General features: G+C 43.3%; 1 protein-coding gene across 5 annotated transcripts in view; it reads right to left on the bottom strand.

Moving 5' to 3' along the window:
• The window catches only part of igsf9bb (immunoglobulin superfamily, member 9Bb), a 106797-nt gene extending 92555 nt beyond the window's left edge, over positions 1-14242 (bottom strand). For all 5 annotated transcript variants that reach the window (XM_031871637.1, XM_031871639.1, XM_031871638.1 and 2 more), the window contains exon 1: positions 13965-14242. In XM_031871637.1, coding sequence (XP_031727497.1) covers positions 13965-14028 — 64 coding nt within the window. In that variant the 5' untranslated portion in view covers positions 14029-14242. The remainder of the gene's footprint in view (positions 1-13964) is intronic.
• Between the last annotated feature and the right edge of the window lie 325 nt (positions 14243-14567).

Raw genomic sequence — 14567 nt, 5'->3', positions numbered from 1 at the left:
CTAAGCTAACCCAGCTAGGACCTGAGGCTATTCCACCACTCAGTCTGCTCCTGGCTAATGTTCGGTCACAAGAAAATCAGGGCTAACCCAACGATGGGAGATGGGTGACTGTTGTGCCCACATCTTTACAGAGACCTGGCGCCATCGCGGTCCTGGACGAAGATGCACTTGACGGGCGGACCGCAGGAGGACGCAGGACTCCGGTGGGATGAGAGGAGGCAAAATCTGTTTAAGATGTCGGCCCAGAGAATGGTTTTGCTGCTGGTGTTTTTTTAATCCTCCTGATGCAAGTTAAAAAACTGCACTACAGGAATGCAGTACTGTTTTGGTCTGGTTGTGTGTCTGGTTTTTCTTGTGTAGATGTCTGGAAACAAATTATCCTTGAACAGACTATCTGTAGTTTTCCTCTCTGCTTTGGCAGCAAAAACAGCCTGAGACAAAATGTCCATGTTGAATATGCCAACCATTTCTAAAAAGGTCTATGTTATAGCCTTATATATTTTCAGCCTGATATTATGGCCTTACTTATATTATTTCGTCGGTCTCTACAGCTTCTTGTTAACAGTATCGGCTTACTTTGTTATCATATTTAATACTCTACTCGTGGTTCTGACAGTGTTGCTTAATATTAAGGCCTCTTTCAAACAAACGTGCTCATAGCCAGATTGTGAACCAGTTGAAAGCCAGCTTCAGGACACCAGACAGCCAGGACCGGCTACTGATTAACTCAGTGAACCCAAGCAGTCCAAAGAAGTCCAGACTAAGATGAACTTGCAGCTTGACACAGAAAGTTTAATTACAACTCTGATCAAACTGATCTAAATGTATGAAACAAATCAAAATCTTTTCTGACAAACTAAACTTGTCTTGGCTTGAGTGCAAACTTGTATTTTCTATTCTAAACCTTTTTTATTGACATGTACGATCAAAGAAAATGCAGCGAGCGAGAGCTTTCTGAAAATGAATTATGTTCAGTAACTCTCCATGGTGCTGATAATAACTACTGTGTGTTTTCTAATCTCACAGCACGTGAGCAGCAAACGGCTTAAAGAACCCACTGTAGACGTACAATAACTAGGAGCTGTTGACTGTGCATGCCTATATGCTTTGCTTGAGCATGTGTGTTGGCTGCTTCTAAAGATTACTTTCAGGCCTGATGTAAGCTTTGATCAAGAGTCCTTCAGTAAAATGGCTGTAGATGTGAATGCAAGTCAACAGCGTTTCCTCCCACATTACTTCAGTGATAGCTGTGTGTGTCTCATTTTCTTCTTCTTCAATTAATCTGCAGAGTCATTTAATGTATAGTCATAATGACCCACAGGTAGGGCGTAGATATGGAGAAAAATCAAATATGATATTTTTGATCAAACGCATCAATATAAATATTGCGACGATATTACAGGATTGACTGACCATTGGTGATTTCACAAAGTATTAACAGAGATTGAGATTTCTTTCATAAATAATCATCAGCAATCTGGATATAATGACTAAGGGGCAAATAATAGAACAGCTATAACACTCTGGTAAGTTCAGAAAAGGACATGACTTTACTGTAATGCAGTCTTTAAAGCAAAAAACACTTATGCCACGATATGTAAAAATCGGAGACAATATCTAGTCTCATATCTCGATATTGATATAATATCAATAAATTGCTCAGCCCTACCCACAGGAACATTGCAGAACTATTTTCCCGTTGGACAGAGTGGCCTACAAGCTGGATCAACTTCAATATCAGCAGGTTCATACTTGCAGAATAAATGTGTATATGCAGCATTAAATGACAGCAGTCATCATTATTTGGTCTTAAAAAGCCATTATTTCTCTCAACAGGCGCGGCTCATGTACAGCCGCTAAACATGCCAACATTTCTTCCCTTGAACCTGCAATTTAGCAGCGGACACGTCGAAACAATCCAGGACGGGTTGACAGAAACCAGAGGGGAGCACTCGCTCTGAAATAAATCTCTCTAGTTATACGAGCTATCGCTCCGATTAGTCACCGACCGTCCCCCCGGACCTGACTCGTGTTTGCCAACCACAATCGATGAACAAACAGATCTGACAAAGGGAAAAGGGCTCAGGAGCCCCCCGCCATCTTCAGGCCTCGGGCTGTTCCGAAGGGATAGCTCCACGTGCGTGCGGCTGCGTATCAGGAAGTAATGCGCGGCTGTCATTGCTCTGACAAGGTCACGGCATCAGGTCCCACTAGATAAGGTAAACCACAGCACAGCATATTGAAACTGGCAGTAAGGAAATAATGACCTACATCGTTTAATCTTCTCTATTCTTATTACAAACTGACTTTTATTAAGTCCTGCTGTTTTACTCAAAAATATGAATGTTATTTAAGGAAAGAGGCCAGAGGAGGAAAGGCAGGAAGTGCATACATTACAACTGTAGCAGACACTCAACTGCATGAGGGCTTAAAATATGGTTCATTGCAGATGTGTAGGACACATATCCTGTATTGTTTGCAAAACGCTGCTGTCCGATGTCCACAGTAAGCACATTTCACCTGGTGGTAGAGGAGATACGGTGTCAGCTCCCCTAATATGTCTCTATTTGGACATGACAGCTATTCCCTGCTCCCCCCGTGTCCCCAGTGCACTGACTATTCTCTTCTACCGTTTTCCATTACCCTCCAGAAGCATCCTGCATCCTCCACATGTGAAACCGCACACTGTTCCTTTACATTACGTTATCTCCAAGCTGCTCTGTTCTACATTTCACCGAATTACCAGAGCTCTTCATCGATGCCTCGCGTGTCTGCATTGTTCCTTATAGCTGGGCTAGAGTGCTCTGACCTTTTGATAGAAAGATTACAAACAGTTCATGTCAGCGAAACAATAAGTAAGTTGTTACTCGACACCTCGGAGGCAGCCGTCATGGATACCGCCATGGGCAGAGGGCTGAAAGTACTGTACATGTATACGGCAGCTTGTATGAGAATACACAGCTACTTTAAAGGCCTTGAAAGTGTATTTTTTTAATCAGCTTCTTACCACAACACAATAGTTTTAATCCCTACAAACACATATCTGCATATGAAGAGAATCTGTTGGCGATGGGACGAGATTTTGGTATCGGAAGTGTTCCGGTTTACGTTTGTAGTCTCAGTATTATTGACCAATCACGTTCGAGTGGGCTTTGGTTGAATGCAAGTAAACACTGTGTGTCAAGAACTAACGAGGTGGAACACATTAGCTATAATGCAATCCCGGAACAAATTGGCTATCACCTGACAACGATTTCACTTTTCATTAGCTGACAAATTAGCTGGCTTCTTGTTCAACAATCCGGTCGAAGATGTCTCAAATATATTGTGGTGTCTCACGTTGCTTATTTGACCGTAAACAATGAGCGGCGCACAGAAGAGGAAGTCTTGGCCCGGATACCCGGTTATCTATCGGCTATGCTAGAACCCCAGAAATATTGGCCGTTGCAGCCAGAGGCTAAATTGTCAGACCCATAGGCGACGGGTTCCAAATTGCAAAAGTTTTTATCTTAAAAAAGTTTGTATATTTCACATCAGACGTTTACTTTTTTGTGTTTTTACTCTTTGTTCTTGTCGCTGGTTTGAAGCAGGCGAGCTCAGTTGGAAACAGGTGCTGTCACATGCTTCGGTGTGCCAACCAGAGTGGAGCGACACCTGAACGGGACAGTTGGGTTGTTTTCTCATGTTGCCAGGTCAAACCTCTCACACATGGGTCCCAGTAAAGCTCATTAGCGGAGTTTGTGAGTATTAAACTATCAAAGCTAGAGATGGTAATGGAATTAGAATGATTACCAATCATTCCAATCATTTCATTCAGGCCGAAGGAAATTATTGGATGGGCTACCTGCCTGTTTACCCCAATCGCACTCTGAACCATTCACTCATTGATCGTCACCGGAGTCTTCCACAAGCTGCTAGTCTGTCAGCTGTGAGTACTAACAACAGCTATGTTCGTTGTTTATGTTCATAATGATCATTTTGGGGGAGTGGCTTGAGAGGCAGGCCTGAAGGGAGGGGCTGTCAGTGTTGCCGACTACATTTAGTGCCTTTAGGAGCTAGTGCTGCGAGCGACTTTCATTGGAAAAGAGTTGGTAACACTGGACTGGGTTTCTAGGATACTTTGCTCTCAGGTGGTTGGATTTGTTCTCACATGTTCTCTTCGAGCTTCTCTGATGCAACAGATAAATGAAGAAGGAACATCCTGGTGATCATGAGCTGCTGTTAATATTTTTGGCCTTATCACAGCCAACAACAACATTCATCTGTCAGTGGTACGCTGCAAGTTATATCAATCCATGTAGTCCAACACTGCACGAGAGGATCATGTGTCGTATAGTGTGCCACGCCAACATAATCAATCATTTTGTCTATTGCATGCATTTTCTACTGCTCCTCTCATAGGGACGCATGCCGATAGAAGTTTGCATTCGGTATCATGGTTAAGAGTGTAAAGCTCAGATCTTGGGCTGAATTTAGAGTAGCAGAGCTGAGGGCTACAGTGAGGTATCTTATAGCCCTATCCAATGAATGTTTAATGGGTCTCGAGAAGTCGACGTGGAGGAAGCTGACTGTGCTGCATCAGTGGGCTAGGCTGTAAAATGAGACGGGGCAGGAAGCCAGCCGGCTCAGGATGGAGGGAGGGAAGGGGAGGGGAGTGCAGTATTGAGAGAAAGTATACAGAGCAGGACAGTAACCAAGATGCATGTTAGCAGGAAACCAAAAAAACACACCCTCGTAATAAAGACGTATATTACCGTAACGCTGTCCGGCCGCTGGTTTTTCGATATACTTTTTTTTTTTAAATGAATACACATTTTTATATATCGCTTGACTATATATATCGTCTTATCGCCCAACCCTAGTCGTAACTATTAAATAATGTGTCATATTTGGGACCAAAATGGGACTAAATGGTGGCAGTCTGTTGACCTGTTGGACACTGGGATCTCTCAGCAGATCAGATCACACTGTCAACTCAAAGAAAGGCCTCCCTTTGAACACGAACTGGAGGCAGGATGCACTGCCATTGTCTGCAAACAATGTCAGATACTTCAAAGGTTCAACGTGAATGTCATAATAGTGAGGATGACAAGCCTCATGAGGGACCACGGCTCTGCCTCGACGGCTGCAAGATCTCGGGACTGTTGGGAGGCTGAATGGGAGAGCTGACAGACGCAGTGGCGTCAGGCCAGACTCAACACTCCACCCAAACTTTAATTCATCCACAGCTATTCTTAAAGACCAGGGGTGTCTCTGCTTCATCGTGGCCTTATCTAAACCCCTAAATATGATGACAGCTGGGCAGTAAGACCAGCCATCACAATCCCTCATGCACCTGAACTGCCTCCTTCATGGTTCCTTCCTGCTTGCTGACTGGAATAAAGCTGCCTCTGCCCATCAGGGACCGTGCCGCTGTGTACGTCTGTCAGTCCATATGCCCAACTGCATGCTAATGAGGCGTATAAACTACAGCACACAGAAAAGGATTTCACCTTACAGAAAAATTACTTATTTTTCTCACAACTTCAAGGAGGACACCAGTAATCACAGCCCTCCAAATAGAGAGAAGAAAGTCTGAAAATGTTCAAATCCATCCTCTGGTCTAGTTTATGAACAGCTGGGGGCGTTTTGCACTTCGTCGGAGTGTCTTCATCATTTCTGCTGTCAGGCGTCAAAAAACCAGCATCAACGTGGCAGCGGATTGAGTCAAACGTCTGTCTTTAAATATATATATTTTTTTTTTCACTTGATGAAATGCGTTTCCCATTTGTAAAGCTAAGCACTATCAACACCGCACATGTTGGAACACTTGTGCTGAAGTTGGAATAATCAAATCCCTGCATAAAGAAGTAAGCACGTTGCGTCATTGACACGTTTGGGTTGTTTTTTGAAGCCATATTTTAGAAGATCCTTTAGTGACAATAGCCTGAGTCACTCATCACCTGTAATTAATATGAAGCTGCTTAAATTGCAATAAGGTACCAACCGCACATGGAAAAGGACTTCAACAGAGACCTGGAATCTATTTGCTACAGTTATATTTGTGCTCATCATACTGGCACAAGATACAATGTTTTATCAGTTAGTAGCACAATTCCAACATGCAAGCTGTTATTAAGCGCTTACATGTTTTTATTACAAAGTGCTGTTTAAACTGTGAGGCTAATCAGACCAGCCTTGATATTACCATCGCATGCCAACAGGAATAGAACTCAACACAGCATCTCCAATCAAGGGGTTCCTGGCCTGTCCATATACGGAATCTCTGGGAAACACAGATATAGATAATATCTTATAATAGATAATATCAGATAATATCTGTATCACTGTCTACACACGGGGAAACAACGTTTTGTGTTGTGTAAAATAACAATGGCATCTGGGGGTGGGGATATTTGGTACAGATACCCACAGTGATGAATCTTACTGACTTTTGGTTTTGAGTAAAATGTCTTAACAACTGCTTAATGGTTTGTTATTTTGGCATCCATTTTAACCTGTTTATCAAAATTAAATCACAGCAAAAAGTTACTTTTGGGTTCCTATCGCTGTAGTATACCTGCCGACGTGCGGCTTGCTACACACAGTGTATACAGCTCGTGAAAACAAGTCGCGATGTAACAACGTTGTGATGTCGTGTCCATTCTGTGCATCCTGACTGCAGCAGAAGGGCTCCAGCAATTACGAGCTGGCCAGCTTTACGATGAGTCAGCTAAAGGACACGAGTACAGCATATTCAGAGCAAATGCCAGAGAGCAATACCATTCTGAAGGGATGGTGCTGCGAGGGACGCTCCAAGTCAAACCCTTTATCGTGAGCGGTACAACGAACCACCACAGTCTACTTCAGTCCCTCACAGATGTGAGGAGACGCTGTGAGGGGGTTACGAGGGAGTAAGTTTTGGTCTCACGTGAGTTGAGAGACAACTAAAGAGATATGGTGTCTTTATCCATGTTGAACTACACCATTCTTCTCTGCTGGCTCCCTGCTCCTTTCAAGAGGGATATATAATTGAAGTTACTCAGGAAGGCAATACTAGATAAGCGACGCCGTCTTTCCAGCAATTAATTAAGCGATGACACCAGGACACTGAGCGATGCTGCAGACAAATGCAGCTGCAATAAAAAAAAGATTCCACGCTTATTAAAGCTTCTTAAGTTGCGAATTTACAAAAGTTAACAGCAGTGCATACAGTAAAGTTTAGTCATAATATCTAAATCTGATCTATGACCCCAACACAAATGGGAACATCCCTCCCAGAGTACTGGAGGACAGCAGTGACAGCAGTAATCAGGTGTGTTTCTGGGTTAACTGGACTGAAATAGAAACACACCAACAGTCTGTGGACTGCTCACATATTTGACAGGGATCTAAAACCACACGTGAAGCGTCTCAATTGTTTGGCCCGAATATCAGGTTGATTGCCATCTAAAGGTCGGTGGCTTTTATGAAGGCCTCTGTACAAGGAGCACAGCAGATGTTACCGCGCAGCTGTACGTGGACCGCAGGTACCACGTTCAGCTGATTCTCAGCATCTTCTACTCTTCTCTCTTTTATATCAGAGTGAACCGGATCTCTGTGGGTTTGGACTGTTGGTCGGACACAACAAGACATTTGAAGACCTACCTTGGACTGGTGTTGTCCAGGTGTCAACACATTTCTATTCTGAATATTTGAAACGGTATCAACACACATTTTTCACAGCATCAGTGCAAATACACCGTTTTTTATCGATTATTAAAAATCGAAAATTGACTGCCCTCGATGTTGTGAACTTTTCCCTGTGGTATCAAAAATGCTATTTAAAATTGATCTTTTTCAATGTATTGTCCAGTATTGTGACGACGCTAACTTGGATTCGGAGAAACCGGAAAAGACATTTTTTATTATTTTTGGACATTTTATAGATCAAATGATTAATCGACTTATCAATAAAATAACTCTTACATGGACAGTGGAGCCCTACTGCCCGGTTGATTGAGTTCACTAAACACACCATATGCTAAAAGTGCTTCCTCTCCTTCTCAGGACAGCTGTTAAAGATAAACAAAGTAAAAAGATGTTGGTGGTGTGGCGATACTTTGGCTACTTCAGGCCCCGTTTGGCCACAAAGTGGATAAGACAGTTTTAAAATGACATTTTTTTGCTGTTGTCACATTTCACTTTATGTGGCCTCATTTTTCACTGCAATATCTAAGTCCTGCATCTCTCTGGAAACAGCACAATCAAAATAAATAAAAAAACACAAGTTGAATTTATTTGATCATTTATTTAAGAAAAATTGGAAATCAATGGAATCTCTATATCCAACATGTTTCAAGTGTTACCGTTGTTGGAAAAAAGAAATTGAGGCTCCACATGCTACATACTGTATATTTAACAGCCACTTCAGTCGAAGTTTCACAGAATTTTTGTCACGTAACAGTTGGTCTCAGCTGAGTCAACCAGGGCTTCAAAGTTGCGCCGAAGAGCACTGAATTTAATGTCTTTTACAGAATCTGGTTTGAGCAAACGGTTCATTTGGGGAAAAATTTCAAATGAGATATGTAAAATTAAGTGTTTTTGATGAAATATTATAATTTTAAGCTTCAATTTGGTTGTTTTTCTTGAGGGAAGTGTTTGTCACACATGATGTGTTCAAGGACGGTCAGAAAGATAATGAAATGATATTATTTCAGCTTCTGGCTATGATAAACTGTGTAGTTTTGGCGATTGTGGTTGTGGGGTTCAGAGGGTTAAAGTGTGACACTAAACTCTGTGTACTCTGTGCCAACAATCAATCTACCATCTGAAGCTTGGGGGAATCTTTAACCTAAAATAAACTACACAGAAATACCAACCTCCTTTAAAATGTATATCAATATTGATGGGAAAAGGTTTGGGTGATAACATTTGTATCCATAATTGGCCAGTGAGTCTGGGGATAGTTGTTGTTTTTCCTTCATAATGATATGTTTCCTTGCAAAATGGAGCCCCCATGGGCTCTCATCACATCGAAACTTTCTTACTGCTGAACAAACATTTCATAGATTCATGGAACAAATTAAAACCAGTGGGCCTTCCATGATGCATCCTGTGATTACCAGAATGTGTGACCTCAATACAGGAAGTGGAGTGTTGGAATTAGAGAAACAATTTATCCAAAGCCACGGGGCATAGAGCAGGCCACCTCGCTGTGATTCAAGTTTCAACTCTGGTCTGCAATGAGAAGCAATGCACACCTACACACACACACACACACACACGCTGAACTTTAAAGAACATGTACACTCCAGAGAGGAAATAACTCGTTTGAAGTCCTAAAAGCATAAAAATAGACTGATGGGAGTCGTGGCTCATTCATCTGATCCACTGGTAGAGTCCAGGGGGGAGTTGTAAGATGTAAGTGAACCGGTGAGAGGTTGTCAAGTTATACTGAAAAATCTGGCTCGCATTGAGTTCTGATTTCGGTAAGGTATAGTATGCATGTTGGCACAATCCGGACAATCTATTAAACATAGGTCTCCATCATCTTCCCCACCTTACCGAAAGAGCAATGAGAAGAGAGGAGGAAACCCAGTAACAGCTGATTAAAACCCAACACTTCCCGATTTGGCTGCTTCAAAATAAAATCTTTTAAATAACAAAATATCAGGGGACTTTTATTGTGAAAATTATATAGGAAAATGTGGAGATTTGTTAGGGGCTATCCTGCAATAAAACAAATCTACCAATACTGCAGGGAAGAAGAGTAAGCAGCTAAAATAACGGGGGACTTTTATTGTGACTTATATGTTTATGAGCAATTAGCAGCTATTCTTCAATAAAACAAGTCTACTAATACTGCAGGGAAAACAAATAAGCAGCAAAAATAAAGGGGAGAAGAATTTCTAGGAAAATATGTTTATCACAGAATATGCAGAGCTTTGTAAGCAGCTATTATTAAAAAAACACAAGTCTGCTTATACTGTGGGGAGGAAAGGACTTTTATTGTGAAGAATTTAAAGGAAATTAAATGTGTTTATTCTACATCCGAAATAAAAAGGGGCATCAGATCAATAAATGTATCAGTTCGGAGCACTCCTAATTTAAAAAGCCACACAGAAGGCTCAACAACGAGATAATGCTGAACAGCCACAAGACTGCAATCCATGCTGTGAACGAGACACGAGTCTCTTCTTTTCTTGGTCAGCAGCTTCGTTTTTTTGCCAAGTAGCCACCCACCTACTGGGAGAACACTCATTAAGTGATCATACTGTAGGGATCATAAAAATAAGAAAGAAAGGGGTACTGGGAGAAGTTTCTGGGAGTTAGAATTAATTAGGCAGAAAATGCTCCATTCACACACACACACACACACACACACACACACACACACACACACACACTTCACTCAAAAATACACTAAAAACACATCAGAGAATCACAAACGCAAGTTCAAAAGTTTTCCGGAGGCTCCAGAATAATCTCGTTTCACCCACGCAAACGCAGAGCCGACATGCAGCGAGAAGGACCACACCAAAAACGAATCCAGCTGTAAATACATTCGTCTGCAGAGGTCAGAGGTCAGAGATGCAAACGAAAAACTTCCCCAATCAGCTTAGAGGACCAACACTAATAAAAACCTGCTGTTTCTATCACACGCATAAAAACATGGAAACATGGACAGTGAACATTCTTGTCAAATATAGGAAGTCATGGATTGTCATGGACAAGGAAAAGGATGTAATTGTTAGAAGAGGAATTACTGGCAAAGCTTTTAGGACTGCAACTAACAAAAATGAACTAATTAATCAGCAGATTATTTATCTCAATGAACCGCTTGGTCTATAAAAAGCCCACGGTGCTGTCTTCAGTTCACTGTCCACGAAGAAAACCAGTGTTAAGGAAAGTAGTCGAACGCTCGCCGCCTTGATGCAAATAAAACCACACTATTGTTTCTAATAAGCACAACGTCAACGGAGGCAGAGAGGGCTCAGTTATGTGGCGCAGCCTTTGACCACACCAAAGAAAACCTTATCGGCTCCTAACTTAGAATCATTCATCCTGTCTTGATTCTCCTCTCTGGGACTGCAGTGTTTATGAAACTAGTGATCTCCACTTGTTTTCTTATTGCTGCTGAGAACAGAGAGGGCTGGACAGCAGCAACTTGTAGTAAGTGGAATCACTGGAGTCAGTGCAGTCCTAGCAGACTTGACAAAGCTCCTCCAGAGCCACGGAAGACTATACAACTACTCTCTCAGGTTAGGGTCGTGTTTCGCATACAGACCAACATAGAGATGCACCGGTTGCAATGTTCTTGGCCGATTCTGATTTCACTTCTAAGAACTACATTTGACAGCAGGGATCCAGACGAACCCTTTATTTTTGTTTTTTACCACCGTCCCAAAAAAATAATTACAACTATACCGAAGTCAATGTAAACTGTCAAAAAGGATCTATTCATAGTGGATATTTGGATAAAAACACTGGAAATTGAATTTCAAACACATGCTTTCATTTAAAAACAAGCCTGTTAGCAGGCATATGTTCAGATCCTGGTTACAGACACACTGCCCCCCCAGGGGATGCTTTTGTGTGTGTGCGTGGGCAGGAGTAACAAGTATGGCAGCAGACGGTTGCCGTGGAGCGCAACCCCCGAGCGTCCATTAACACAGCCCACCATGTTCCCTTCTCCTCGCCTACCCGGCCCATCGCTGAGAGAGAGAGAGAGAGAGAGAGAGAGAGAGAGAGAGAGAGAGAGAGAGAGAGAGAGAGAGAGAGGCCACTCGAAACCTGGAGGGATACAAGTTCACCCGAGTGTACGGAAGAGGAAGGCGACAGGAAGGAGCAGGAGAGAGGGGAGACGGAGGGAGGTTGGCAAGGACCTGAGTCAGACGGAGTGAGAGGGAGGGAGGGCATGACACAAGGTGAGGAAGAGAGGAAACCGGAGAGGAGTGGGAGAGAACAGAGAGACGGTCTGGCTCGGGTCCAGGGTTCTCGCTTCGCCATACGCCAGCTGGAGATGGCAGCACTTGGCCAGAAGGCCACCCGCTTCCGACGGCTAGCGTGTTGGCCCGTGTACACGCAGGAGCGACACGTTAAAGCACGGGATCGTACATGCATAGCCGGTCAACTGAAGGGACGCTCTTCAGAAGTCGGTGCTCGTTTTCTGCCAAGTCGCCTGCCCTCCCGACCACGGAAGAGACGAGGGAAGCCGCTTAAAAACATCTCCCTAAGTCGCCCCCCCCCCCCTTCATTTGGCAGACGACGCTTTAAGTGTATCCTCTTTAGGCGGGACGTTACATAATTGCACATAACATGTAGCCGGGCCCCGTTGGCGTGCCAGAGGGATGTCAACGGAAGTGAACACGCGTTAAAACCTGCAAGACTTTTGGTGTGAAAAAAAAGTTTGAAAGCGTGACGACATGAAGCTTGTTTGATGTCATCAAGCTTCTCCTTCATTCGTCGTGAATCAGTGATGCTGAAGCACAGCCGCTGCCCCACTTTCCTCCATCTCTCCTCTCTCTTGAAGATGAGTGGTAGGGAAGGGGAGGAAGGAGGAGGGGGGAGGTGTAAAAGTAGCAGGGATTCCTCTTTTTTTTTTTTAGGATGAGGTGCAGCTCTACTTTCTCACCACTCAGCTGCATGTTGAGTCCAGGGATTAGGGGATGATGTCATTTTGCATAGAGCTGTATTAGAGCTTTTGTTAGATGATTAATAGATTGTCAATCATTAGATAATTATTTTTTATTTATTTAATAATTTATTTTATCATCAAAATTCACTGCTTTCAGCTTCACAAATGTCTATATTCCCTTGTGTTTGGTTCGTGTTGTATGACAGTAATCTCAACCATTAGGTTTGGGACTGTTAGCTGGTCAAACAAAGCCATGGAATATTTATTTTGGGGGATTTTGGAAATTGTCATTGCCAAATTTCTATATTCTCTGATATTTAATATTCCAAACAATAGAAAAATAGCAATAGATTAACAGATGGTAATGAAAATGATCACCAGTTGCAGCCCTGTTTCTGAGGTCGTGAAAGATGACCCATCGGCTTTCAGACACAACAATGACCTTCTCTTTTAGCGCTCTACGGGGAGGTCAGAGGTCAGCTGCAGGTGATCTCCAGACTATGGCGCCATCTTGTCAAACAAAAACCTGTGCTCTTCTCTACAAGAAAGCACATTCAGATTTGTTAAAATGAAATAAAGTAAACTGTTTCAAGCTCACATGAAGTCACCATACAAAGTGATCAAAGTTGCATCCCCCTTGACATGCCTGAGAAGCAGCCTCTCTCTGGAATCCACCCCGATCAGGTGTTGCCTCAGAAAGCGCTCCCTCTAACGGACACACAGCTGCTCAGACTCTGCTTCGGCAAAGAACGGCTCCATACGAAGAGGTTCATCCACTCATAGCATTTGTATGACATCTACACCAGCGCACCATGCCAATCACATTTGCCTTCGCATTTGAAGCCGGTGTGCTGCTCAGTGTAACCCAGCTGCTGCAGTCCAAAAAAAAAACCGTCCTGGAGCTCCAGGCGAGCAAACTCACACATGTTGGGAGGGACATGTCAACCCAAACAGCCCGCAATCTATCACCCCGGAGCCACAAACGACAGAACTCCCCAGTAGTGCCGTTTAACACGCATGTCCGCGGTGTATTACAGTGGAAATAAACAGGTTGTCTTCTTTTTTTTTCTTTTTTTTAAAGGTTTAACCAAAGGAGTTCCTTATCCTCCGTGTGTTACAAGTCATTTCACGGTTAACCGGCCCGTTTCCCTCATCATTCGCCGGCCGGGCTCCGCTCAGGTGCGGTGGTGAACACACGTATGAACTTCATGGCGTAGAGTGTGACATTTTCTTAACATACAAGCGACATATTCAAAGTTAGCAAACAGAGAAGCGGGAAAACGTTTTGGTTTTTTTTAAGAAAAAAAGCTAAGTTAAAACTTGAGCAATAAACGTCATTGGATACACATACTGCACTTCGACTCACCTTGAGCGGCCGTTCCTCGGGTGCTGAATACACTTGCTATCAAAGTGGCCACATACCAAATCATAGTACTATTGCCGGCCAGAAATAAACCTCATCATATCTCAAAGTGCCCCTTTCGGTTAATCTCTCATCGCCGAGTGTCCCAGGACGAACTGAAGCGGGCCGGTATCCTGTTTTCTTGTTAACCGAGCCCTGGACACTTTTCCATCGGCGCTTTCCCCTCTCTTCCCCTCTCCTCCGCTCTCCTCTCGCATCCTGAGACGGATCACCTGCGCCAATGAGACGAGAGCAGACGACGCAGTGAAACCAAGCGCGAGCTCCTAGATAACCGCGGCCCCGCCTCCGCACTCGTTCCATTGATGGGCGTGGGAGGAAGTCCGGACGCTGATTGGTCACCTGCGCTGTCTCTTTCTCAGATGGAGTGTTGCGTTCACTGAACATGGTCATACTCGGAGATTTCATGCTTAAGTTAAAGGACACCACCTTAGTGTGCTCATGTCAGCTAGAAAGACAGCTTGCTTTCTCATTAATGGCCTTTGCACCCTTAACGCATTTAAATTGACATTATTGGAAATAAAATCATGATATCCCGTTTTTAAACAC

Source organism: Anarrhichthys ocellatus, unplaced genomic scaffold (genome assembly GCF_004355925.1).
Source record: "Anarrhichthys ocellatus isolate YVR2014 unplaced genomic scaffold, GSC_Weel_1.0 scaffold59, whole genome shotgun sequence".
NCBI classification, from domain to species: domain Eukaryota; kingdom Metazoa; phylum Chordata; class Actinopteri; order Perciformes; family Anarhichadidae; genus Anarrhichthys; species Anarrhichthys ocellatus.
Note: the sequence above shows the minus strand (reverse complement) of the source record. Positions and strands in the feature narration are given on the sequence as shown.